The 26,784-nt window shown below is 45.6% G+C and overlaps 1 protein-coding gene across 1 annotated transcript in view; it reads right to left on the bottom strand.

Moving 5' to 3' along the window:
• EDC4 (enhancer of mRNA decapping 4) overlaps positions 1-26,784 on the bottom strand; it is a 777,931-nt gene that overhangs the window by 429,788 nt on the left and 321,359 nt on the right. Inside the window, exon 16 of the mRNA XM_085639493.1 lies at positions 9,287-9,375. Coding sequence (XP_085495619.1) covers positions 9,287-9,375 — 89 coding nt within the window. The remainder of the gene's footprint in view (positions 1-9,286; positions 9,376-26,784) is intronic.

Genomic DNA, 26,784 nt, shown 5'->3' with positions numbered 1-26,784 from the left:
CTGCAACAGTTTGAGGTTGCGAGAAAAATACTGGTAATTCTACAGATTGGTTTAGGTGAAAAGGGGAAATGACTTTAGGTAGGAATTTTGGGTTGGTACGGAGAACAACCTTGTTCTGGTGCATTTGAAGAAAAGGTTCTTGTATGGTAAGTGCTTGTATCTCACTGACCCTTCTAAGGGAAGTGATGGCTACAAGAAAAGCTGTTTTCCATGTGAGAAATTGCAGTACGCATTTATGCAAAGGTTCGAAGGGCGGCCCCATTAGCCTTGTGAGAACGATATTTAAGTTCCACACAGGTGAGGGTGGTACTCTGGGGGGAATTATTCGTTTTAGGCCTTCCATGAAGGCCTTAATGGCAGGTACTCTGAAAAGTGATAGGTGCTGCCTGTTTTGTAGGTAAGCTGCAATTGCTGCGAGGTGTAGCCGAATGGAGGTATATGCTAGGTTACACCTTTGTAGATGGAGTAAGTAGCATATGATGTGTTGTATTGACATGTCTAGAGGATTGATTGTGTTGTTATGGCAATAAACAACAAATCTTTTCCACTTGGCAGCGTAGCAGGCTCTAGTGGTAGGGCGTCTAGCTTCTCTGACGACGTTCATACAGTCAGGGGGAAGGTTTAGGTATCCGACATCTAGGATTTCAGGAGCCAGATCGCAAGGTTGAGCTGAGTTGGGTCCGGGTGCCTGATCTCTCCATGGTTCTGGGTTAGGAGGCATGGTGAGAGGTGTAGCTTTTGGTGTGGTACTACCGCGAGTTCCAGCAGCGTGGTGTACCGCGGTTGCCTGGCCCATGTTGGAGCTACTAGGATCAGTGTGAGGGAATGCTGTTGTAGCTTTCGCACCACTAATGGAATTAGTGGGAGAGGTGGAAAAGCGTACGTAAATTTGTCTGACCAATTCATCCATATCGCATTGCCTTTGGACAATGGGTGTGGATATCTGGCGGCGAAGCTTGGGCATTTTTTGTTTTCGTGGGTGGCGAAGAGGTCTATCTGCGGATGCCCTCACATTTGAAAGAACGAGTGAAGAACCTGCGGGTGAAGTTCCCATTCGTGGATCTGCTGCGTCTGTCTGCTGAGCAGATCTGCCATGGTGTTTTGGACTCCTGGGACATGTTGGGCTAGGAGAAATATATTGTGTGGAATTGCCCATCTCCATATGCTCTGTGCTAGTTGAGAGAGCTGTGGAGAGTGTGTGTCGCCTTGTTTTTGAATGTAATACATGGCTGTCATGTTGTCAGTGCGAATGAGGACTGCCTTGCCTAAAATCTGTCTCTGAAAGGATTTTAGGGCTAGAGAGATTGCTAGTAACTCCAGATGGTTGAGATGGAGTAACTTTTGTTGCGGCGTCCATGTGCCCTGCAATGTAAGGTGTAATAGATGAGCTCTCCAGCCGGAGAGCGATGCGTCTGTTAGTATTATTTGTGGAACCGGGTCCAGGAACGGTCGACCTTTGGAAAGGTTTGTGGTGTTCCACCACTGCAGAGAGCGATGGGTGCGACCGTCTACCAACACCAGATCTGTCAGTTGCCCCTGGGCCTGGTTCCATTGGCGCGCTAAGCACTCTTGGAGTGGACGCATCTGGAGTCTTGCGTGGGGCACTATGAAAATGCAAGAGGCCATCATCCCTATCAGTTGCATAAACACTCTTGCTGGGAGGGAATGTTGAAGTATGAATCTTTGACGCAAAGCCTGAATGCTTGCAATCCTGGCCGGATTGGGGTAGGCTATGGCTTTTGAGGTGTCTATGGTGGCACCGAGGTATTGCTTTATGTGGGATGTTGTTAGCTGGGACTTTTGGTGGTTCACCGTGAAGCCTAGTTGGTGAAGTAGCTGGATTGTAGTGGCGGTGTGGTGTACACATTGGTTGTAGGACGTGGCTTTTATCAGCCAGTCGTCCAAATATGGGAAGACGTGAATGTGCTGTCTTCTGAGATGTGCCGCCACTACCGCTAGGCACTTGGTGAATACCCTTGGTGCTGTTGTGACTCCGAATGGGAGCACCTTGAACTGGTAGTGTTGCCCGTACACTACAAATCTGAGGTACTTTCTGTGAGCATGGTGTACCGGAATGTGAAAGTATGCGTCTTTCAAGTCCAGTGTGGTGAGGAAGCCGTTCTGGGAGAGGAGCGGAAGCACCTGCTGAAGCGTTACCATGTGAAAATAGTCTGAATGTATGTATGTGTTTAGGGGCCAGAGATCTAGAATAGGTCGTAGAGTCTCGTCCCTTTTTGGTATTAGAAAATATAGGGAGTAGACCCCTAAATTTTGCTGATTGGCGGGAACTTGTTCTATTGCCTGTTTTTGTAGGAGGGAGATTACCTCCTGTTTTAGTAATGTGGAATGTTCTTGTGACATTGAGTGTTGCCTGGGTGGAATGTTTGGGGGGGTAGATGTTAATTCTAGACAGTACCCTGACCGAATAATTTGGGTCACCCATTTGTCTGAGGTGATGGTCTCCCAGACCTGAAGGAAATTTTGTGGTCTGCCCCCGAACGGGGTGGGATGGTCTGGAGGGAGCGGGGGGAAGTCATTGGGTAGGCGGTGTGGCAGAGCGGGCGGTATTTGTTTTGCCTCTGCCTTTATTGTTATTGCCCCTATAGCCGCATCTTTGATAACCCCTTGTGAAGGTGGACTGAGTGGGGGATTTGTAGGAAGTGGACGCGCTATCTGAGGAGTAGCCTCTAGATGTACTCCGAAAGGAAGAGCGGCGAAAGGAGCGCCTAGGAGGGTGTGACTGCAGGGCTCCCATAGATTTCGCCGTATCAGTGTCCTTCTTCATTTTCTCGCGGCCTCATCTACCTTTCGGCCGAATAGGTGTTCTTGGTCAAAGGGATGATTTAGAATGGAGGCCTGTACCTCTGGTTTGAAACCTGATATTCTCAGCCAAGCATGGCGACGGAGGAGGACGCTAGTATTAATGGCCCTGGAGGCTGTGTCTGCTGCATCTAAGGCACAGCGTATGGAGGTGTTAGTTATTGTCTTACCCTCTTGAATTAATTCATTGGCCCTATATTTGTATCTTTCCGGGAGGTTGTGCATTATGGTTTCTAATTCATCATAATGTGCCCTATCGTATCTGGCCAATAGCGCTTGGGTGTTGGCGATACGCCATATATTGGCTGCCTGTGACGCAGTGTGCTTTCCTGACGCGTCCAGTAGCTTTGACTCTTTGTCAGGTGGTGGTGCTTCGCCTGACGCCTGGGAATTTGACCTCTTTCGTGCAGTGGAAACCACTAGGGAATCTAGTGGCGCTGGCCCTTTGATATAGGCAGGTTCTGTGGGGGCAGCTTTGTACTTTTTCTCTATGCGTGGGTTAATGACCCTGGCCCTGACTGGGTCCTTAAAAACCTCTGGCGCATCTTTTACCACCCCCTTGAGCATAGGTAGTATGGAGGTAGACCTATGTGCGGTATCAAATGTGTCGAGGAGGAAATCCTCCTCCACTGGGTCAGTGTGTAACTCTACCCCGTGATAATGTGCCGCCCTCTGAAGTAGGTGGTGGAAACCTAATGAGTCTTCCGGTGGAGATGGCCTGGAAGGGTAAAGGTCATCTTGTGGGACGTCTGGAATATCTGGGTTATTGTAGTTGTCCCCTGGGTCTGGTGATCCTGTAGGGGTGGGGTCTTGTGGCACATCCCCTGGATCGTGATATGGGTCCCCCTGATCGTCATCGTCTGGAGACGGGGTCGGAGAGCGATGAGGTGGGGGTGGAGAAGGCGGAGGGGCCGGAGGTGGAGAGGGTGGAGGAGGTGGAGGAGGTATTCTGAAAGGGGAGGTAGCAGAGTCTTTCCTCTTTGGAGGTGGAGGCAGAGGCGGAGACGGTTTGTCCAAATGTCTGTTTTTGGAAGAGAGTGCCAAATGTCCAGTTTTTGGATCCTTGGTAAGAGTTTTTTGTAAGGGATCCGGTGTAAACAGTTCCTGTGACAATGTTTGTTCCGTCGGCGCCGAAGTCTTCGGGGCCAATGACTTTTTAGGCTTGTCCGTGCCGTGCTTAGCACTGGGCTTGGGAACCTCCGATTTCTTGGTCGGTGCCGAGGTGGGCTTCGGCGTGGAAGTGTCGGTGCCGAGGGCCTTATGGGGTTTGGTCGGTTCCGAAGATGGCGTCGGTACGGAAGCGCTGGGTTTCGACACCGAGGACTTCGGTGCGGAGCTCGGTGTCGAGGTAGAGGCCGATTTCTTTTTCGGTGCCGAAGTGTGTTTGTCGGCACCGCTGGAAGGCTGGCTCGAGCCCGAGCCGCCGGAAGGCTTATTTGGCTTCTTCACCGGGCCCGAAGGTGGGGTGTGTGAAGCAGTGTCTCTGGTCTTGCCTAGGCCCGGAGGCGAAGGCGTGACAGAAGCCTTTTTGGGTGTCGGCGCGGGTGGGGGGGGTTTATTACTCACGACCCTCTGCGCCGGGGTGATGTCCTCTACATCTGAGTCGTCGGCTTCGGAAGCACTGACGAGGTCCTCTTCGGTGCGCTGCTGTCCCGGATCTTCGACGTCGTCTCCAAAGATGTCGACTGGAACGGAGGTCAAGGAGTGTGCCATGTTTCGTCTGGCTCTTCGGTCCCGAATAGTCTTTTTCGATCTGAAAGACTTACAGGCTGGACAGTCTCGAGCCTCGTGTTCAGGGGAGAGGCAGAGGTTGCACACCTCATGAAGATCGGTGCGGGGGAATTTGGACCCACATCGACGGCACTTCTTGAATGGAGTTCTTTCCATCAGCCGGGACCGGAGCTTGGGTAGGCCAGAAGGCCGCCGTCGACGACTGGAACCGAAGATTTGTCGATGAGAAGGTGATTGAGGAGATGGCGATCGAAACAATACCGCGATGTGAGTGAGGATTCCGCTTCGATCGTCTAACTGGAAATGTTCGGAACCGGAGCGCGAAGATTACATCCGAGCCCGATGGCGGAAAAACAATCTGAGGATGTAGCCGAAGCCCATGCGCAATACGATCCAAAGGAGGAGTCACCGACCTCGTGACTTCCAAAGACTTTTCCAAGAGGAAAAACAAACTGCAAACATCCGGGCCCAACACCAGATGGCGATCTATGCAAAAGTGTGTAATCTGCAGCTCATATGCCTCGAACATCTTATTTTTGAATATGTGCGCTCTCCTACACACAAAGGATTCTTTACCCGCAATCAAATGCTTATTCTGTTTGTGCACCATTACACTTCCAAACCGTTTGCCACCAGAAAACCAAACCACATCATTTGAACTATGAGCACGTTCAAGCCTATTTTTACAGTCAATTGCCCTCACTCCACCGAAGCTCTGCCGTGCTTCCTAACAAGCTCCCTTTGATCCCACCAGTTGTCACCGATCGGGGACAGGTGGCACAGTGTGACGTAGCACTCTAAAATGACTTCCATTGAAAGCAGCACACATGTGTTTCTCCATCTGCATGTCACTGACGCTATGATGCACTCCTGCTGCCTGCTTATGAATTGTCTCCGTACGGAACGCACTTGTGTTTCAAAAACCGCAGGGCTGTGGAATTTAATAACCTATCTACTTGTCCATGAGGCAGGTTGCTTCATAAATGTACTTGCCCTGTAACAAATTCCACTTGTCCCTTTCGTGCCGTGTAGTGATAAATTATGACAGCAATCTCAAATAAGAGCTCTGATAAAGCCTCCCTGATTATGCCAGGGCTCATACCATAGTTGCATTTGAATACTAGCAACTCCTTTATTTTGCCACCTTTTCGCAGATCTAAATACTGGGGCTGAAGGTAGCGGTAAGCAATAGTTCCAGAATTGGAATGCCCATTTGAGTCTGTGCAAACTTACTAACTTGCATGTTTTAAGGGTTTTCACCAGCTTTTCTCTAATCTCTTCCAATACTGAGAACGGCTAGAAATTTACTCCTCATAATGGCAGACTGAAAACTTACTCCAGGGTTGGGAAAACAAGTGGTTAGAGGGAAAGAGAACTTGCAAACACTCAACAGATTTTCACATGAGAAAATCAACACGTTGCATGTTTGCTCGTGCTAAAATGCAGTAAACAAATATTTTCTAGTACTATGATTTCTTGACCTACTTCTGTAAATTCTTGTGAATTCATGAAAGCCGTAAATATCAACTAATGCAAGGACATATACCATGGGGGCACGTTTGAGAATTCTTTCACTCGGTCCATCTATCGGCTGGCTTTACCATGAGCGACAGCATTCTGCTCTCTCTCAAGGAGCATATTGGCACACAAAGTAGTTTTGTTGCATGCCATGAACTAATGTGGCAATGTGTATTTTTGAGACTAAACTTTTTTTTTGCTTTTTGCCAATGCTTGTTATAACTGTGAAGGCCCGTCAGCTCCCACGCCAATAAGGTTTTACAAAATACATGCCAAAACAAGACACGCATTGACAAAACCAAAACACTGAACACCAATTTCAGACCTACTAACTTTGTCAATGCGTGTTTATTTTTAGGTTTCCCATAATCTTGTTAAAACTGGTTACAGCGATTTTCCATTAGGAATATTTTGGGGGAATACTAGCATGCATCAACACATTTTATAAATGATGCTACAAAGAAATGGTACCTAAAATTCTACATTAGTTTAGCAAAATGTTTTTTTTCCTAGCTGCGTTTTTTTGTCTATTTTATTTTGAAAGTAAAGAATCATTCACCTTGCTTTCAAGCTTCTGCAAATATTTGCAGCTAATCAGAGAGCATTCTGGGAGAATTATACATAGCCTCATACTTCTAAACTTTGAAAATGTGTGTACATATGTTTGCACTGGAACCGCTTTCAGAAGTGCAGTATGAGCTTACACTATTTCCTTAGAATGCTGACCCTAATAATAAAGACTTTGCATTAATAAACCAGAAATACAAGTTCGAACAGCATTAACTTATGAGCCTAAAAATTATCTTAACCACAGACAATGCCTTTTCTAGATCCATAATGTGGTACGGTAAACTGGCAGCCAAAGGGTTTGTACTGCAGGGGGGTCAGCCTACTTGTCCCAAGGACAAAATGCACATTAAAACTGTAGGTACAGTAGTTGCTTCAAATTGTATTTTTAGCTTGGGGCGGGGGACGCTGGGATTACCATACTCAAACAACCCCCCCCCCTCCCCCCAGCTCACATTTAGTGTGGCTAAAGACTTTTGCCATCTTGAAAGTACCCATATTGGGTACTATTAGCCCTGGGAACGTTTACCCCATTTTTTACAGCGTGTCCAGGAGTCAAACCCACCCACTACCTAGTGCCAGGCTTAAATGTGGCAACTCCAGGCACCCACTTTGGAACATTTTCTGGAACGGAGTAAGAATAGAACAGGACTGGGCCTGCTCTCTGTGACCTGAGCGGAGCCCTGAAGGACTGGACCGGTTACTTCTAGTACTCAGTACAAAGAAGTGGACTTTAAGGGTCATAAGGCTGGCATCCGGTTGAAACTACAGGGATACAACTAGCTAAAAGAGGCCTTTCCTGTAGCTGCCCAGCTAACCAGTGGTAACTGGACCTGGACTGGACTCTGATATTGGCCTCTGTCTGACACCCTGTAATTGCCTCCCCCCTGAGGTCCTGGGAGGCTTTATAGTACTCCTGTGGTGGATTGCAACTTAAAGGACTAAAGTCAGAAGGTAAAACATTTGCACCTGTGTCCAGTATGGTGGATGGATTGGCCCTGGTCAAGGTTGATCTGGCATAAGTGACCTGCAACCTTAATTGCTGGAGGCTTTCCACGGTCAGTTTGAAATGAAGATGGGTCTACTGGGGAATAGAAGTTTTTATCAACCAATCATCTAGCTATGGCCAGGCAAAAAGATTCCTATAATCCTCAATCCTGCTGCTACAACCATGCATTCTGAAAAGGTTCTTGAGGCTAATTTTAGGTCAAATCGAACAACCTATTATAGACAATGATCAATGCCTACTAGAAAGCTCAGGAACTTTCAATGTTGCGAAGGAATTGGAATGCAGAAATAGGAATACTGAAGGTCTACAGCTCACCTCCAGTCCCCTTATTGGAGTTGAGGATAGATCTGGTAGAGGACTAATGTCCTAAACATATCTTATTTTTTCCACGTTTCTTGGCCTACATGAGTTTGAGAATGGATCTGAATGTGGCACTTTGGTCTCTTCTTTTACGAGAAAAGTAACAGGAGCAGGGTCCTTTTACTTTTTGGAAATGTAGAACCCCGCTTTTGCAATAAAATATTCCCCTCTTGCTGATGGGCACTCACTTAAATGATATCCAAAGCAGAATTAGTAGGGGTGAGCTAAGGGTACACAAAAAACTGGGGAGAGTATTGCGGACACCAATGTTCTAGGATCAGAGCAATAACAGGAGGAGACACGAATTGTAAAACAAACTTCTATTGTACATAGGTGCATATGCAGTAATAAGTTTAATCAATTTGTGATAGCAATAATTTTTGGTCTGACAGTAGCCGAGACTTTTTGATTTTACTAATCTTATGTCTATACTATACTTAGAGAGGCTTTCAACTAGTCTTCTAGATCCATTGGCCTATTACTATGTCATTCACATTTTTCTTTAATCACTACAGCATAAAGCAGACAGCACTGGGCAATAGAACAGTCCCCCTTCAATCATTGGTTAACTTCACTGTGAGTGCTGACGTTCTGACCTTTCACAATGAGTACATCCACACACAAAGTAGTTTCCTTAAGTGCTGTGGGACTAATATGGCAATATGAACTTTTATTGAAAAAAAAAAATGTTTCCTTTTAGCCAATGTTCATTTTTTTTTTTTAGATTGACGAGTGTCCAGCTTCCCTAACAAAACGTTTCAGAAACGTCAAACCATAACAAGCACTGACCAAGTCAGGAGCTGGTGACCAATGACAGACATATTGCCTTGGCCAATGCTTGTTAAGGAGGTTGTGAGTTGTACATAAGATTATTCTGGGAAATGGCTGCACAACATTCATTTTTCAAGATACGAACTGTGCCGTGCTGTAGTTTTCAAAGAACGTTTTATGCTTTTTTTAGTGCCACTTACCTATATGCCATGCATGTCCTGAGATGATTATGATTCTGTGCATTTTTTGCCTGTACTGTATTTTTAGCACTTTCGTTTAATGAATGTGCATGCATGTTTATATCAATCTATTGTATAACAATGGCACCCCAAAAATAAGTTATTGAAAGATGAGTAATCATAAGATGCAGTGCCTTTGGAGGTATCCCCAAACACAATACATTTTATGTTAATTTGGATTTAACCCATTGATTGCAGAGCTTACACTAAAAATAACATTTATAGCTCAATGGGGGGGAAAGGATTTCAGTTCAAGTGTCTTTGCACTCACCTGGATATTATGGTGTCGTTCATGGATGCACTGCTCATGGCGGTCACCGCAGTGAGGCTACTAATGCTGCTGGCTGGTGAAACAGCAATCTATTTTAAAAAAAAGAAGGAAAACAATCTTTAAATTTGCAAGCACAAGTGAATCAGTTCAAGAGTCCAACTACAACACAGCCACACTTCTGGCTTAAAAGCACATACACTTTTTCCAATACGATAAACTTAAAAGGTGAATAGTGGGCTCAGCCGCTGAAGTTCAACGTCAAATTTATGCAGAATATTTAAGATAAAAAGAAACAGCACTTGAGTATAATGGTACAGCATTCAAATTGGCAATTCTCAAACACATAAGATTCACCCTAGTTACTAGGAAATATCCAAAGAGAAATATGTTTTGCAAGCATCGCCAGAACTGCCTAGATGAATCTAGCCCAGTTTATTTGTATTTACAGAGAAGAGCACTGACTAAGCAACAGCATTTTACTTTTACATACGTTGTGTTCAGGAAGATAGACAAGAACATTGCACAAATCTAATGACATTAAGTCACATTATTTTGGTGTCTATGGCTGAATATGTGTCTGTCTACTTGGCTGTGTGTGTATACCTCTCGGAGTATCTGTAAAGCAGTCTTTATTTATTTAATTCAAGTCATTTTTATTGAGGTTTTGTAAGAGCAAAAGAGTACAGACATGGTAAATGTATAGCAAATAAACGGTATCCCATTGGGGAGACATAAATGTAGTAGAGTACAGTATTCTCTGTGTTGTTGATAGAGGTGACAAATAAAGCGTTAGGTATAAGTAGTCGTATGTATGCGAGCTAGTGGCGGTACTGTCAAGGCGTAATCTTTGACTATTACTCGAACTGGCTTTAACTGTCTCGCTGAGGCTGCCTCAGTGGATGCCTAGCCCACTGAATGCCACTGCCGACTGTCTGAATATCTCTGCGACCGTCAACAGGCGTGTGTCTTTGAGAGTCTTTGAATGTCACCAGCACTCTGCATGACACTGCTGCCTGTTGCCACAAAGTGCTTGGTTACAACGCAATTTTTAGGTCTTAGATCTCCTGAGCACCAGTTAATTTCTAAGAATTAAGTTTGTTTATTAACGTTTGGGTACTGATTTGCGATTAGTTCATCTCTGGCATGAGAAACCAAGGGGCTTCTGTTAATAACTTGTTCATTTTAAGTGTGGGGTGCCATTTCTCATTTACCCATCTGGGGCGCACCTCCCAAGTCATTCTCTCTACAATGCAGGCCCAACAGACTTGTTAATGTGCAACGTGCCTATAATAAAGCTTGCTAGGGCTGTTGACCATGGAGCAACACAGCAGAATCTGAGTGTCCCATTTTTGGATGAGGAATAACTCAAATGAGTCAGCAGTGTCTGTTGAGCCGTGGAGAATCCTGCACATCACTAGGTACTCACTCTCCTTTTCTTTTATGCATTTCAGGCCTGGCTCTTCCCTAGAGTAGAGCAGGTACTTTGTGGTAGATCTGGTGAGACTTCTAAACAGCAAGTGGACATTTATCAACAAAAATTATACATACATTTGGTAATGCTCTTTCTGTTGTATATTCTATCTAACAACAGATTCCTCATCTTTTGAGTTCTCCCAGGCACAAGACTGAATCCTGGAGCTTTTCAGACACGTCTGTCATGCCATCAGGTGGTACCATTGGGAGCGTTGTCCACCTCTGGAAGTGACGGAACAGAGCTGTATAAATGCGCCACCACCTACTGTCAGTTTAAAAACAAGCATTCTACATCCTTGAATGCGGAGCATCTAACTGTGAGAAATTTATCATGGTCAGAAAAAGGGGGGTTAATGAGTCCAGATTCTTAGCAATCCTGTGTTAATAGAGCGTATATAGTGTAGGTTACTTGTTCTTGGCAATGGGAGACCCCTTCCCCATTACTGGAACAGAACTTCAGGATGTGCCAGAACAAGTAAAAGTAATCATTCTTTATGTGGACAAATTCCAATTTATTGCTTCCTTTATAGTATTACGATACTTGACTCTTTAGAAGATTCTGAGTCATGCAGAGCAGAGGCGGATCATAGATCCCCAAGACAAAGAGAAAGAACATATAACAGCCAACACGTGTTTCAACCCCTAACCTTGGCCTTCTGGCCTGGGGCTTCCTCAGGGCTGTACATCAGAGACAAACAAACAATAATCCGGTATCCAATAGTATATACATATTTACAGAATTGCAACAGAATATGTGTATGTATACATTCATCACCCAGGATGGTGTGGTACAAAGAGAATATAATTGAGTCAAACAGGAAGGGAGAAAAGAAAAGAAGAAGAGTGAATGAGCGTAGGAGCAGGGAGAGGTGGGAAAAGATGTGGGTGAAAAGGTGCGGGAAAAGAAATGGGTAGGAGGAAAAAACACGGACACAGAGAATTAGCAACACAGACAAAATTCGGCAAGCGGTAATGACAGGGGAGATAGAAAAGTGGAGAGTTGCATAGGACAGAGGTCGATGGGAAGGGAGAGTTGCTATTAGTAGGGAAAAAAACAGGGGATGTGAACAGTTAGTTAGTGACAAGAGTTATGGAAAGATAGAAGAGAAAAAGAAGATAGATTAATCAATTAACAAAAATAGCCGAAATGTCATATTAGATTGTAAGAAACATTAAAGACATCATTATGATTATCAGAGTAAATCATAGATATACCTACAAAGTTGTTGTGTCCAAATAATTGAGTAATGTTCCATATAGGGATACAAAAATAAACGTACAACAAAGCAAAGACGTTGGAAGTCACTCAAGGTATGATAGCCAGTGTATAGATACTAAAAGACCAAGCCTCTAAATCGTATTGGTATAAGATCATTCTAGTGATCAAGGAAACTGATAAGGTCTGTCGTGGAGGTCCTTAGTGGAAAAGGGGCGTGAAAGAAGCTAATCAAAATCTATCCGGAGTGTCTCTAGTAATAGGGATAAGGTGAGCCTTCGTTTTAGCGGACCGAGCCGGACCCCGCTTACCGTAGTGTATGCTTAAATCGTAATAGGAAGTTGAAGTCTAGGAAAAATCCTTTCTTCATAGCTGCGTACGGTAAGAATCCTAGTGAGACGGAAACAGAGGAAAATTATATGTTAAACCGGGATTGGTAGGAATTAAAAACGGGCCCCTTGAAATCAAGAGGACCGGCCCGGGTCAAATAACTTGATTAGAACTGTCCACACTGGGCACGTGGACCCTCACTGTATGCTATCACTTACTTCGGTGTCAGTGTGCAGTGTCAGCGGGGTCTCCGTCGATTGGCGAGGGCAGCCACCCTGTAGGACTGGGAACCTCTTAAACGCTGTGAACAAAAAACCCAACAGGTTCCGGGTCACGAGGTAACCTAGGGAATATGGGTGCCATCTTTGAGTGTTAACGTGAAACAGGGCTATAAACTAGCTGTGTGGGATACAAACGCTATACGTGTTTGGGGCAAAGACTGAATGGCAGTACTTAAGTATGGTCGTAATTAAGCGTGGTACAAGAAAATGAAAAAAATTCTATTTTGTACTTGATAATGGGCATAGGGAGTAAAATGTGTATGCAAGTGTTCAAGGAAGTGGCCATAAACACAGCAGCCATCTTGAAGTGTTTAGATGTGTGGGAGGTCGGTTGGAGACTCCCCGTTGAGAAACATTCCACTATGCGTGGTATGCGCTCGAGGCTAGGACTGCAGCGTAAGTGGCTGGCCAGGGGAAGAGCAAAGGTTGTTATATACCTATGTATACATAAGAAGGATACGGTCTGATGTGATAAGGATAAGGAATTTTGTTCTATGTGGTTTGACAGCCTCCAGGATGCTGTCATAAGCCTAAGATAATGAAGGTTCACAATGGGGGGAGCACAATATGGGAGTTCTTCTTTTTCTTTTTTTCCCTTCCTGTTTGACTCGATTGTATTCTCTCTGTACCACACCATCCCGGGTGATGAATGTATACACATGTTCTGTTGTTTTTCTGTAAATATGTATATACTATTGGATACCGGATTATTATGTTTGTTTGTCTCTGATGTACAGCCCTGAGGAAGCCCAGGCCAGAAGGCCAATATGGGGAGGCGAAACACATGTTGGCTGTTATATGTTTTCTCTTTGTCTCAGGGATCTATGATCCGCCTCTGCTCTGCATGACAATCTTCCAAAGAGTCAAGCATCGTAATACAATTAAGGAAGCAATAAAGTGGAATTTTTTCCACATAAATAATGATTACATTTACTTGTTCTGGCACATCCTGAAAAATGTATCATGAATCCTTATTAACACCTAGAAGTACACTCCATAGAAAGGTCTGATGTACCACATTGTAGGGAAGAAGGTAGTATAAAAATACTACAATTGCAGTGCTTACAGATTGTTGACGTGACATGCGTGAGCAACTGTAATGGAGAAGACAGTCGTAAGAGTCAAACCTCAAACAGCAGACGTGCATGGGTTCAAAAGGCGTGCACATTTAGAACGTAAGAACAAAGTTTAAGTCTCACTAAGGCCCAATAGCGCTGTAAGATAAATACGCATGCCCCTGCAAATAAAGCATCAGGTCCAGTGATATCAATAGAAGGGGCTGATCAGGTAACCCACTCCATTGGTTGCGCTTAATCTGCACACAATGGAGGTGGAGGATGAGGAGATACAGGTGCTGAGAAAGGAGGTACTCCTGAAGAGGTGGGCTAAACGGAGGGCAATTGCTCAGGTTCATCAGGTCTGAGTATCACACTCTCCTGGGCCCAAACCGAGACTAACAGGATTAGCTGAGCTTGGCCACTCCCGACTTGCAACAAAACTAGGGGGATGCAAAGGTACACAGCAGACCATAGGCCTACTGCGAAAGAAATGCATCTCTCAGGGAGTATTGAGGTCCAAAATCCAGCAGACAACAGACTGTATTCTCTCTGCAGTGATCAAAAGATCTACCTAAAGCTTGCCACATCGAGTTGAACCACCTCCATGGGACATTTGTGGCCCAAATACTGTCCTCGTACACCCAGACATTTTGCAAGCCTGCCAGAAGCCCGGCTGTCAAACAGTTCCTTTGGAGGCTGAGTCACCACCAGAGTCCAGGGGTTTTCCTGGCTCAGTGCCCATAGCCTCACGCATGCTTGCTGGTTACAGGACGACATGGCGGTTGTTTTGTTTTTTAAGACCTGTACTGGCTCCCCCCTGACGGATGAGGGAAAAGCCATTAGAGCCAACCATAAGACTTCCAGATGGGGAAAAAAATCAATATGGTGCCTCTGCTCAACCAGAGACCAAACTCCTTTAATTTGCCACCCCTATCGATGTTACCATCCCAGCCCTAAGATGATGCATCCATCACTATTGGTAGATCTGGGTGAGGCAGACGGAACAGCTTGCTGTAGGTCATGTTGGCATCCAACAGCCATCACTGAGGGTACCAAGCTGCCTTGTCCAGGATAAGAATGTTGACGAAAAGGGAAGGAAATAAGTTACTTACCTGTAAATGTAGTTCTCCAATATCAGAATCTTTAATTGATTCACATGGTTGGATCATTACCCATCATCGAGATAGGAGTCCCCGGTACCTTAAAAAAGCAATCTAATAATAGACATAGACCATAGATGCCCTGTGGCTTTTGGTTTAATAACACATCCTAGTCATTATTTAGAAAAGGACTAAACTTAAAACTCGACAAATTAGGTCACACCAATCTGTAGAACCTTTCTGTGAGAAACTACAGTCTCTCAGATTTTAAAACACGAGTGAGTATACATAATACTGTACTAAGAGGAATAAGGTGAGTTTTCCAGGTGAGGAAGGAAGGTCGCACATGAATCTATGAAGGGTTCCAATACTGAGTAACTACAGTTAAAAGTAAGTAACTTATTTTTTTACTCCAGTATTGGAACTTTCATAGATTCACATGCTTGAATCAGTAGAGAGCAGTGAAAAAAATAAATTTTCTTTAAATGCAAGACGTCCTCTAAAGGAATAATTAGTATACATCCGCATATAAACAGTAAGTAAAATGTGCGTAACAAGTAAGCGGATGGCGGGAATAAAGGGATGACTCGCCTTCATTGATAAAGATGTCATAATACCGCTTGTCCCACTGCTGCATCCTTGAGAACTTCAGAGTCCAAGCAGTAGTGTTGCGTGAAGGAGTGTGCACTCTTCTAGGTTGCTCCTCTGCAGATATCCGACAATGACACACCAGCAAACAATGAGCTGGAAATAGACATAGGTCTTGTGGAGTGAGCATGCACCTTTGTGTTTAAAGGTGTGCCAGCCTTCTGGTGACAGTATAGAACTGTTCTAGATATCCATCTTGAGACACTTTGTTTTGTTAAAGGGAAACTCTTTCATGGTGCGCTATAGGCTACAAAGAGTTGGCTGGATCTGCAAAAACTAGTTTTGTCAAAATAGAACTTTAAGCATCTTTTGCTATCCAGAGAGTGTAATGCTCATTCGGCTGACGTTTGAGGGTTCAGAAAAAATTAGTTTAGAACCACAGGTTAAGATGAAAGTCTGATGGGGAATTAGGAATGAATTTAGGGTTTGTGCATAGAATAACCCTATTGTCTCTAAACCGGAGGAAGGGCTCCTGGATGATGAAAGCCTGAATTTTGCTGCCTTGTCTTGCTGATGTTAAAGCGAAGAAGAGAGCTACCTTCCAAGAGAGAAATTTGATATCCGCTTTAGGGATAGGCTTGAATGGATCTCTCATTAACTGTGAAAGTAGTGTTCAGCTGCCAAAGCGGGGGAGGAGTCCGCACTGGCAGAAATTTTTTGAATAATCCTTTGAGAAATTGCTTAATGAGTCTAGTAAACCTAGTGATGGTGTCTTGTACGATCTCCTAAAGCGAGAAATGTCTGCCAGATGGACTTTAATGGAGGCGTGAGCCAGACCTGATTTAGCAAGATGTAGAAGATAAAGTAAAATCTCTTTGGGTGAAGAAGAGATGGGATGTATATTTGTTCTCTATCACCATATGCAAAACCTTTTGTACTTTAGATGATATGTTTGATTAGTACTGCCTGCTCGCGCTCTAGCTGGTATGTCCCTGCAATCCGACAATGTTCAGATGTCCAAATTTGTTGAACTCAGGAGCTATGCTGATAACCAAAGAGTCTTACGGTCTGGATGCACAACTTGTCCCTAGCTTATCGTCAGCAGAGATGGGATCGGTTTGATTTGAACGCGACTCTTCTGTGAGAGGATGAGAAGTTCCGTGAATCAATGCTGGCACTTCCAGGTTGGGGCTATGAGTATTATTTTGTAGGGTTCGGCCTTCATTTTTCTGTGGACTTTTGGGAGGGGAGGGATCAGAGAAAAGACTTAGGCAAATATTCCGACCATGCAATGGAAAATGCATTCCCCCACGTACCCTGTTGAGGATGCCAGTTTCTGAAGAACTCGCATTTTCTGTTGTGCGAAGTCCCCCACTGTAGGAAAATCTGCTCCAACGTTTGTTGATCCAGTTCCCATCCTGCGTTTGTTGATCCAGTTTGTGGCAAGATGTCTTCAGTCTTGCCAAGGTGTATGATATAGAGTTCTGGTTCCCAGGTACATGTTCTTCACTTAGAAGCACCATGTGATGGACGGACCATTCCCAGACTTGTTGAGCTTCCTGGGATAGAGGGTGAGATTTTGTGCCACCTTGCTCGTTGATGAATTGCAGTTTGGTTGTCCTGTCTGTCCGAATGAGCACTGTGGAATTCTGTATTCAGAGAAAGAATGCTTGTAAAGCCAAATGCACTGCCTTTAGTTCAAGTAGATTCATGTGGAAGCCGCAATGAGAATGTGGCCATTTACAGCTGAGCTGGAAATCTTGAAGCTAAGCTCCCCACCCTTCCAGGGAAGCGTTGGTTGCAATGACTAAAGGTGAGCACTGAGTAAAGAAGGGCAGACCAATGGACAGATGTGCGGGTTGTGTTCACCAGGTGACTGATTTGACTATTGCCGGGGTCACCTGGATGAGGTTGTCGAAGGTACCTGTAGCTTGTACCCATTGAATGAATAATGCTGCTTGAAGCTGGTGCATTCATAGACAGTATGGAACTAGATGGATGCAAGATGACATCATGCCCAGTAGAGATTTGTAGAGGTGAAGGCAAAGTGACTATTTTTTTGTATTGGTTTGGCGAAAGTCAACAGTTTTCATTGTGTAGCTCTGTTGTGAGGTACGCTCTGCTGAGTGCTGTGTCTAGCAGGGCAATAGGACAGTTATCTGTTGTGGTGGTTGAAGGACTGATTTGTCTGGATTCAGAGGAAGGCCCACCTCGTTGAACAGGTGTATGCAGGTCATTGTAGATGTCCACACAAACTGGTCGGAAGGAGCCTTGACAAACCAGTCTGTGATACAGGAGAACATTTTATGTCTTTGTTGCCTGGGGGAAGGCTGCTACAGGCGCTAAGCACTTCAAAAAAATGTGGGCGGATTTGAGGCTGAAGGGTAGCATCCTGATCTGATAGTGCCTGCAGGCTACTGTGGACCGTAGACATTTCCTGTGTTTTAGATAGATGGGTATAAGGAAATATGCCTCTTCCAGGTCTAGGGATAACATGGAACTTCCTTTGTTCAGGAGTTGCAATATACCTTGCAATGTAACCATGCGGAATGACTTTTTTGAGTTAATTGTTGAGGTTTCTTAAATGCAGAATTGGTCAGGTGCGTGGCTTTGCGGGCAGCAAGAAGGCTGCTCTTTAGTGGGCTTTGCCAGACAGATTCCTAATCCATCAATCATCCGACACATAAAGGGCTTTCCTGCTCCAGCTCTCAACTGCATTGGGTCTTGCCACACCCGAGAATCCCCCGTTCTGTCTCCAGTGTGGGCGTGGTGTGGAGGCGGGTGGAGGCCTGAGCGTGCCCCAGCATGGCCTGCCGCGTGATGTATGACGGGCAAGGGGAACTATCCCCAGCGCCGGGCCTGCTGCGGACAACTCTGCCACTGAGCACTGCAGACGATCGCTCTCCGTCCTCTGGAGTTCTGGGCCAGGCTGTGACTGATCGCCGCTGAGGGACTATCGGCACCTACATCCGCCTGGAGGCTGTGAAGCGTGCACGTGGCCCGGTTATGTTGCGACCTGTGTGGGGTGGCGACCAGCAAGGCACCGGCCGCAGCACCTGTGTGCAGCCGCTGCCTTCTCATCTGCTAACAGCCACCGCTGCTGCCTGCTATCCGGACCCGGCAGCGCAGTCCGGGGCCGAATTGGGTGTGGTGGTGAGCCGGTAGCCTGCTCCACATGCCAAGAACAGATGCATACTGGTAAGTAGCATTTTCCGTTTGAGGCATATGAGCTGCAGATCGCATACTTCTGCATAGACTATTCAGCAGTTCCGCTGTTAGCGGTGGCTACCTGTATGCGTTGCAGTAGTTTGCAAAAGTGTTTTCAGTACAGCCTGGCCCACACTTGATTGTTGTTTTGCATGCACATCTACACAGTAGTGTTTAGTGAAAGTGTGCGGTGCAGACCATGTTGCAGCTTTGCAAATATCATCCATGGGAATATTTCCTAAGAATGCCATGGATGCCCCTAGTTTGTGTGTGGAATGTGCTCTAGGGGGAATGGTTAATGTACATTTTGCTTTTTGGTAGCATATTTGAATGCTTTTAACGATCCACCTGGCAATTCCAGATTTTGATTTAGGATTGCCTTTGTGTGGTGTAGAAAAAGTTACAAAAAGTTGGTTAGTTTTCCTGAAACTTAATACAAAAGAGCAGAAAAAACTCTGAACAATCAATCATAGAAAGAAAAAGAGAAAAAATCTATATCACGTTGGATTGTATATGCACTATTTGTGAGGTATGTGTAACCCTAAGCGATCACTAGATTCTTTTGCATGCCGGATACTATTGATTATTTTTGATTGTGGCTTGACACACTTTTGTTTGTAGAATCATCGTAGATAAACTGTTAAGAACATTGTCAGAATAATTGTGAAAAAACTGAATACACATATAACAATAATTGTCTCCAAATGTTAGAAATGACCAGGTAAAACTCTGTTAGATCCTCCTCTATTGTAATGCTGATACTTCTTAATGGATGCATGAATATATCCCCAAGTCCGCATAGATCTACGTTTCTGGCTGTATATTTCAAATAAGGGTAACGAGAAAGTATTTTAGATTTCTCAGTGATAATTGTCCTTTTAATGTCTTTTTAATTGTACATATTAATGTATGTCTTGTGTATATATCTTTATAACCTTGAAGAAGTCCCGTTGGGACGAAACGCGCCGCGTCGGCTATGAATTGTATGCTGTACTTTTAAATCAGAAAAACTTGAACAACAAAATAAAGAAAAATTCCTTATCAAGACACTGAAGTTTATCGTGAATCTTTTTGGGATATATTACACATTTGTCTGTTCATTGATTTTGACATATATTTCTGTCCACAATATACGAACTTGAGTTGTGTGCTGAGCTATTTCTGTTCTTTTCCTGAAACTTATTGTCCTTTCAATATAAATAGAGAATAGCTCTTTTGACGTCAAGCGTATGAAGAGCTCGTTCTGCTACGGAGTCTGGTTGAGGAAAGAAGACTGGGAACTCAACAGACTGGTTAAGGTGAAAAGCTGAAATTACTTTAGGTGGGAATTTAGGGTTTGTCCTAAGAACCACCTTGTTGCGATGTATTTACAAAAATGGTTCTTGTATGGTTAATGCCTGGAGTTCACCCCCTCTTCTGAGGGATGTGATGGCCACAAGGAAAGCTACTTTACATGTGAGGAACTGTAGCTCACATTTATGCAACGGTTCAAATGGGGGACCCATAAGTCTTGTAAGGACAATATTTAGGTTCCATACTGGAGAGGTTGGAATTCTGGGAGGAATTATCCTTTTAAGACCTTCCATGAAAGCTTTGATGGGAGGTACTCTGAACAAGGACAAGTGTTGTCGGTTCTGTAAGTAAGCTGCTATAGCAGCAAGATGTAATCGTATAGATGTGTATGCCAGATTACATCTTTGTAGGTGCAGGAGATAACAAATCATGTTTTGAGTGGAAGCATCTAGTGGATTGATCGTGTTGTTATTGCAGTAAATAATAAATCTTTTCCATTTAGCTGCATAGCATGATCTAGTGGTAGGACGTCAAGCTTCTTTAATGACGTTCATGCAATCTGGTGGGAGATTGAAATAACCAAACTCTAAGACTTCAGGAGCCAGAACGCAAGGTTCAGTTGCGCTGGTTCTGGATGTCTTATCTCTCCATGGTTCTGTGTGAGAAGCTTTGGGGAGAGGTGGAGCTTTTGGTGTGGGACTACTGAGAGTTCCAGTAGTGTTGTGAACCCTGGTTGTCGTGCCCATGTTGGCGCCACCAGGATCGTTGTGAGAGACTGTTGTTTGAGTGTCGCACCAGTAATGGAATGAGTGGGAGAGGCGGAAAAGCGTACGCAAATCTGACTGACCAGTTCATCCATATCGCATTGCCTTTGGACAATGGGTGTGGGTACCTGGAGGCATAGTTTGGGCATTTTGTGTTTAAATGTGTGGCAAACAGATCTATGTCTGGATGTCCCCACATTTGAAAGAATGGATGAAGAACTTGCGGATGAAGTTCCCATTCGTGAATCTGCTGTTGTTGACGACTGAGCAGATCCGGAATTTGATTGTGAATCCTACGTAGATGCTCTGCTAAGAGGTATATCTTTTGGGGGATGACCCATCTCCAAATGCTTGGTGCTAGTTATGAAAGCTGCAGAGAGTGTGTTCCGCCCTGTTTTTGTATATAGTACATTGCTGTCATGTTGTCCGTTCGGACAAGGACAGCTTTCCCTATGAGATGTTTCTGAAAAGATTTTAGGGCGAGAAATATAGCCAGTAATTACAGGTGATTTATGTGGAGAAGTCTTTGTTGAGGGGTGCAGATACCCTGGATAGTGTGATCTAATAGATGAGCTCGCCAGCCGGTGAGGGATGCATCTGCTGTGAGCACTATTTGTGGAACTGAGTCTACAAACGGCCGTCCTCAGTAAAGATTTTGTATGTTCCACCATTGCAGATAGCGATATGTGCGGCTGTCCACCAACACCAGATCTGTAAGTTGACCCTGAGCTTGGTTCCACTGTTGTGCTAGGCCTTCTTGTAATGGGCGAATCTGGAGTCTTGCGTAAGGAATAATTAAGATGCAAGAGGCCATCATCCCTATTAGCTGCACGAACACTCGAGCTGGTAGTGAGTGCTCCAGCTGAAATTTTGCTATGAGTGCTTGCATACTGCTTATCCTGGTTTGGTTGGGGTATGCAAGGGCTTTGGAAGTATCTATTGATGCACCTAGATACTGTTGACGGTTGTAGATGCGACTTGGTGAGGTTTATTGTGAATCCTAATTTGTGTAGCAGCTGGATTGTGTGGTGTGTGTCTTGCACACAAGCTTGGTGTGACCTGGCTTTTATGAGCCAGTCGTCTAAGTAAGGAAACACATGGATGTTTTGTCTCAAGTGGGCTGCTACAACTGCGAGGCATTTTGTAAAGACTCTGGGTGCTGTTGTGACTCTGAACGGTAGGACTTTGAACTGATAGTGATGTCCATCCACTACAAACCGTAGGTATTTTCTGTGAGCAGGGTTAATAGGAATGTGAAAGTAGGCGTCCTTGAGATCTAGAGTGGTAAGGAAATCGCCTTGTTGAAACAGGGGCAGGACCTGTTGTAGTGTGACCATGTGGAAGCGGTCGGATTGTATAGACCGGTTTAAAGGCCTCAGGTCTAATATAGGCCTGAGAGTTCCGTCCATTTTTAGAATTAGAAAGTAAAAGGAGTAAATCCCTGTGTTTAGGTGATGTACGGGAACCGGTTCTATTGCATACTTGCAAGAGAGAGATAGAACCTCCTGCTTGATAAGTGCAAGATGTTCTGTGGACATTGGACGTTGCTTGGGAGGTATGTTGGGTGGAGTAGAATTGAGTTCCAGGCAGTAACCATACTGGATAATTTGTCTTACCCACCTGTCTGTGGTGATGGAATTCCACAGAGATAGGAACTGTGATAGTCTATGCCCGACTGGAGTGGAATGGTCGGGGGGAAGTGTAGGGAAGTCACTGTTTTGTTGTGGGGGAGTTGCGAGTTTTAGAACCGTGTCCTCTCCCTCTGTTATTGCCTCTGTAATTCCCTCTATACTAACCTTTATTAGGGGAATTTTGGGTGGGGCTTTTATAAGTGGAAGAGTTGGCTTCTGTACCAATGGTCTTGGAGGCTCCTCTATAAAAGGAGCGACGAAAAGAACCTCTACTATTTGTTGCTTGCAGAGCCCCCATGGATTTGGCTGTCTCTGTGTGCTTTTTCATCTTTTCTAAAGATATGTCGGTAGTGGGTCCAAACAAGTGTTCCTGATCTAAGGGCTGGTTGAGAATGGTAGACTGCACTTCTTGTTTAAAGCCAGATATGCGCAGCCATGCATGTCTACGTAATAAAACGATTTTATTTATTGCACGGGATGCTGTATCCGCTGCATCGAGGGCACATTTTATTGATGTATTAGTAATTAACTTTCCCTCTTGTACAACATCATTTGCTTTGTTCTCATGCTCTTCAGGGAGATGTTTTCAAGCTCATCATAGTAGGCCCTGTCATACCTTGCTAGCAAAGCTTGTGAATTAGCAATGCGCCAAAAGTTAGCTGCCTGAGACGCAACTCTTTTACCTGATGCGTCCAGTAACTTAGATTCGTTATCTGGCGGAGGGGCATCACCTGTGGTTTGAGAATTTGCCCATTTGTGGGCATTTGCCACTACTGAGTCTCGTGGGAGTTGCAATTTAATATAAACTGGATCACTTGCAGCTGGTTTGTATTTGTTCTCAATTCTAGGATTGAGAACCCTAGCCCTGACAGGGTCCTTAAAAACCTCAGGGGCATGTTTAATTATACCTTTGAGCATAGGGAGAGTATTTGTTGTCTTTTGAGGTTGAGAGAATGTCTCCAACAAAAAATCTTCCTCTAGGGAGTCTGAATGAAGTTTGACCCCAGGGAATTGTGCAGCTCTATTTATTAGTTGCGCAAACCCCACATTATCATCTGGAGGGGATGGTCTGGAGGGATATACATCTGGCTCAGGTACATCTGGGGCATCATAATCGTCCCAAGAGTCATGAGGCGGGCTACTGTGAGTGTCATCATCAGTATTTGTATTATGTGGTGAGTGTATGTCCTCATCCTTATCTCCTATATCCTCATCATCATCTTGTGGTGTAGGTGAAAGAGGAGGCACTGGAGAGTGTGCTGGAGAAGGTATAGTGTTTGGAGGTTGTGGAGGTAGAGAGAAAGGTCTCATTGGAGAGGTGGATGAGTCTTTCTTCTTGGATGGTATCTCAGGAGTTTGAGGTGTCCAATTTCCTCTTTTTACGGGGTATAGAGGTGAAATGTCCAGTAATGGGGTCAATATGGAGTGTTTTTTTATCTAGGATCCAGTGGATCTGGATAGAAAGGTTCTTTGGATCCATTGCCTTTTTCGGCGCCGAAGATTTCGGTTCCGAGTGGTGTTTTTGCCTGTCCTCTTTAGCTTTAGGTGGGGTTTCGGTCTCCTTCTGTTTCAGCTGAGTTTTCGACTCCGAAGGTTTAATTTGTTTTTTCGGATCCGAAGACTTGGATTGAATTTGCTTCGGTGCCGAAGAATCCGGGACCTTGGTTTTTGGCTTAGGTGCCGAAGATTCTGGTGTGGACGGGGTCTTGGATTTATGCTTCGGTGCCGAAGATGGTTTTTCGGCACCGTGATGTAGTTGGCTCGATCCCGAGCTGACTGAAGGCTTTATGTGCTTCGGAGCTGGGCCCGGAGGCGGGGCTTCTGAAGTCTTGTCTCGGTGTCGACCCGGACCCGAAGGTGAAGGTGTTACTGGAGCCTTTTGTTTTTTTGGGGCAGGGGCCTCGACATCAGTACTCACGCTCCGTTGATCTGGAGTTATCGTCTGGTCTTCTGAGTCCGATCCTTCAGCTTCGGAGACGCTGGCTTGTTCATCTCCTGTCTCCAGATCATCGTGGTCTGCCTCAAAGATGTTGTCCGGCGCTGGAACGGTCGATCTGGACATTTCGTGATGTCGAGCTCAGGGATTACGTATAGTCTTCTTAGACCTCAAAGAGTCACAGGCCTGACAGTGTTGACTCTCGTGTTCTGGCGAGAGACAAAGGTTGCAGACCTCGTGGAGATCTGTGTGTGGGAATTTAGCCCCACACTTGCATTTTTTAAATGGAGTCCTTTCCATATTCTGGATGATGGCGCCAATCGGCCCAACGGCCCACGTCCACGACCGGACTCGAAAATGTCTTTTATAATGGATACGCGTCGAGAGAGATCGCGATCGAAACAATACCGTCGAGCATTTGCGCGTTGCGCGTTGAAGGGGAATCGAAAGGCACCGACCCGGAGTGCAGCAAATTACATCCTAACCCGATGGTGGAAAAAAACAATCTAACAATGGAGTCGATGCCCATGCGCACTACTACCTAGAGGAGGAGTCACCTAACCCATGACTACAAAGACTTCTACAATAACAAAGTACAAACATCCGAGCCCAACACCAGATGGTGATCTATGCAAAAGTATGCGATCTACAGCTCATATGCCTCGAATACATGATGCCAAACAATCAAAACTCTCCTTCGAGAGCAGACGCCTTACTTGTGAGGCAGAGCAGGGCCAGTGCTCTGAACCAGCTGCCGACCACCTAGAAGACGATGGCCCCCAGGAAAAAGACCTCAGAGCTACTCATGGACGTAAAGACAAGCCTAAAACAAGCATTGGCATAGCCAAGAGGTCTCGCTTTTGGGACCTTATAAGTATTTAGTTATGCAGCACAATATCCTTAGTGCAACAACATCAACTGTTGCATGGTTAAACACTTATAAGGACCCAAATGCAAGACATATTGGCTATGCCAATGTCATCACACATGCAGGACCTGTAACTTAAATTATTAGATTGAACTAAAATTATTGCCGAAGACCTGTAAAGCTGATGGAGATGTATTTATTGTTTTTATTTTTTTATTCATTCATTCACCAATAAAGTGGCCTGATGGTGTTCAAACTTCAACAGACTGAATTAAATGTCTTTTGACTTAGAATTACTTTCTGTGGAGACATGACTGTACTTTTCAAATAACCCATTTGAGGGTTGAAAACCTCAATTCAACTTAATATTGTGAATGAGGAGGAGGAGCCTAGCGCGCAACCAAGATGGCCGCGTAGGTGCGAGGCTCCCGAGGACCTCCGCGACCTCCTGCATAAATCCTGACAGAATCCTGTCCCAGATGAGGGGACTGTATTTGTGAGCCCGAGCAGAGGTGACACCCGTTTTCCGTTTTTAAATCGGACCTCGGACACCGGCAGGAGCATCGATTGAGGTTTGCGGCCTTCTCCACACCGGCCCCCCGTACTGGAGTTGTGGGGCGATCCGGACACAAAGTGAACAACAGCGGCGGGCAAGGCTGGGTGACTCGCGTACCCCGCACTTTCACTTTCGCTTTTGCGCCCTCCTTGCTGCCAGGCGAGGTTGGGTTGCGGGGCGGTGTGCGGTGGTGTGGTCTCGCTGGGGTGCCCTGCCGGTCCGCCAGCTGCGGTCCGTCCTGCGGAGCGGTGGTCGCTCCCCCCTGGACCCCTTGAACTGGATTGTCGGCCCCCCCCTTTCTTGAGGAGACTGACTCGTCTTGGGGATTGAAACCATGTCCACAAAACAAGATGGCGATCGGGCTAAGATAAAATCGACCCGCCGTGGCGCGGCCCAGCAATCCAACAGTATGGACCGCTACACCCTCCAGAAGGGATCCCCAGAGGCGCCGCGTAGGTCCCCTACGGGCCCGACTGATGCTTCCGCTCTGCCCACGGACCTGACCCTCCGAGACGTCATGGGCGCCATCGCCGAGATGAAGGCCTCGGTGGACCAGCGCTTCGACACTCTGGCGCAGAAGATTGACTCGGTCCTCGTGGACGTGGGCCTCGTGAGGGCTGATTTGTCTAAAACCAACGACCGGGTCGACTCTTTGGCCCACTCTACCACGGGCCTCACAACGGACGTGGCGGCCCTCCAACAGGAGGTGCGCAGGCTTGGCCAGGCGAGCGCCCTGATGAATCGTCGGCTGGAGGATTCCGAGGGTCGGGCCCGGAGGAACAACGTCCGCATTATCGGGGTGCCGGAGGGACGCGAGGCGGAGGCGGCGGATCTATTTGTTGAGGACCTGGTTCTCACCCATCTCCAGCCTCGGGGGCTGAGTAAATTCTTTGCGGTGGAGCGTGCCCACAGGGTCCCCGGGGGTAGGCCTAAGGTTGGAGCCCCTCCGAGGCCTCTCATCGCCCGGATCTTCAATTTTCGGGACAGACGCGCTATCCTACAGACTTCCAGGCTACAAGGGCCGGTCAAACTTGACAATATGGACATCAATTTCTATCCTGACTTCACTCCGGCAGTCCAAAAGCAGAGACTGAGCTTTCTTGGAGTTAAACGTCGCCTAAGGGACCTGAATCTCAAATATGCGATGCTTTTTCCAGCTAAGCTGAGAGTGGAGGTGGATGGCCACACGCACTTTTT

Source organism: Triturus cristatus, chromosome 12 (assembly GCF_964204655.1).
Source record: "Triturus cristatus chromosome 12, aTriCri1.1, whole genome shotgun sequence".
NCBI classification, from domain to species: Eukaryota; Metazoa; Chordata; class Amphibia; order Caudata; family Salamandridae; genus Triturus; species Triturus cristatus.
The sequence above is the reverse complement of the archived record's forward strand: the minus strand, read 5'-3'. Positions and strand labels throughout refer to the sequence as shown.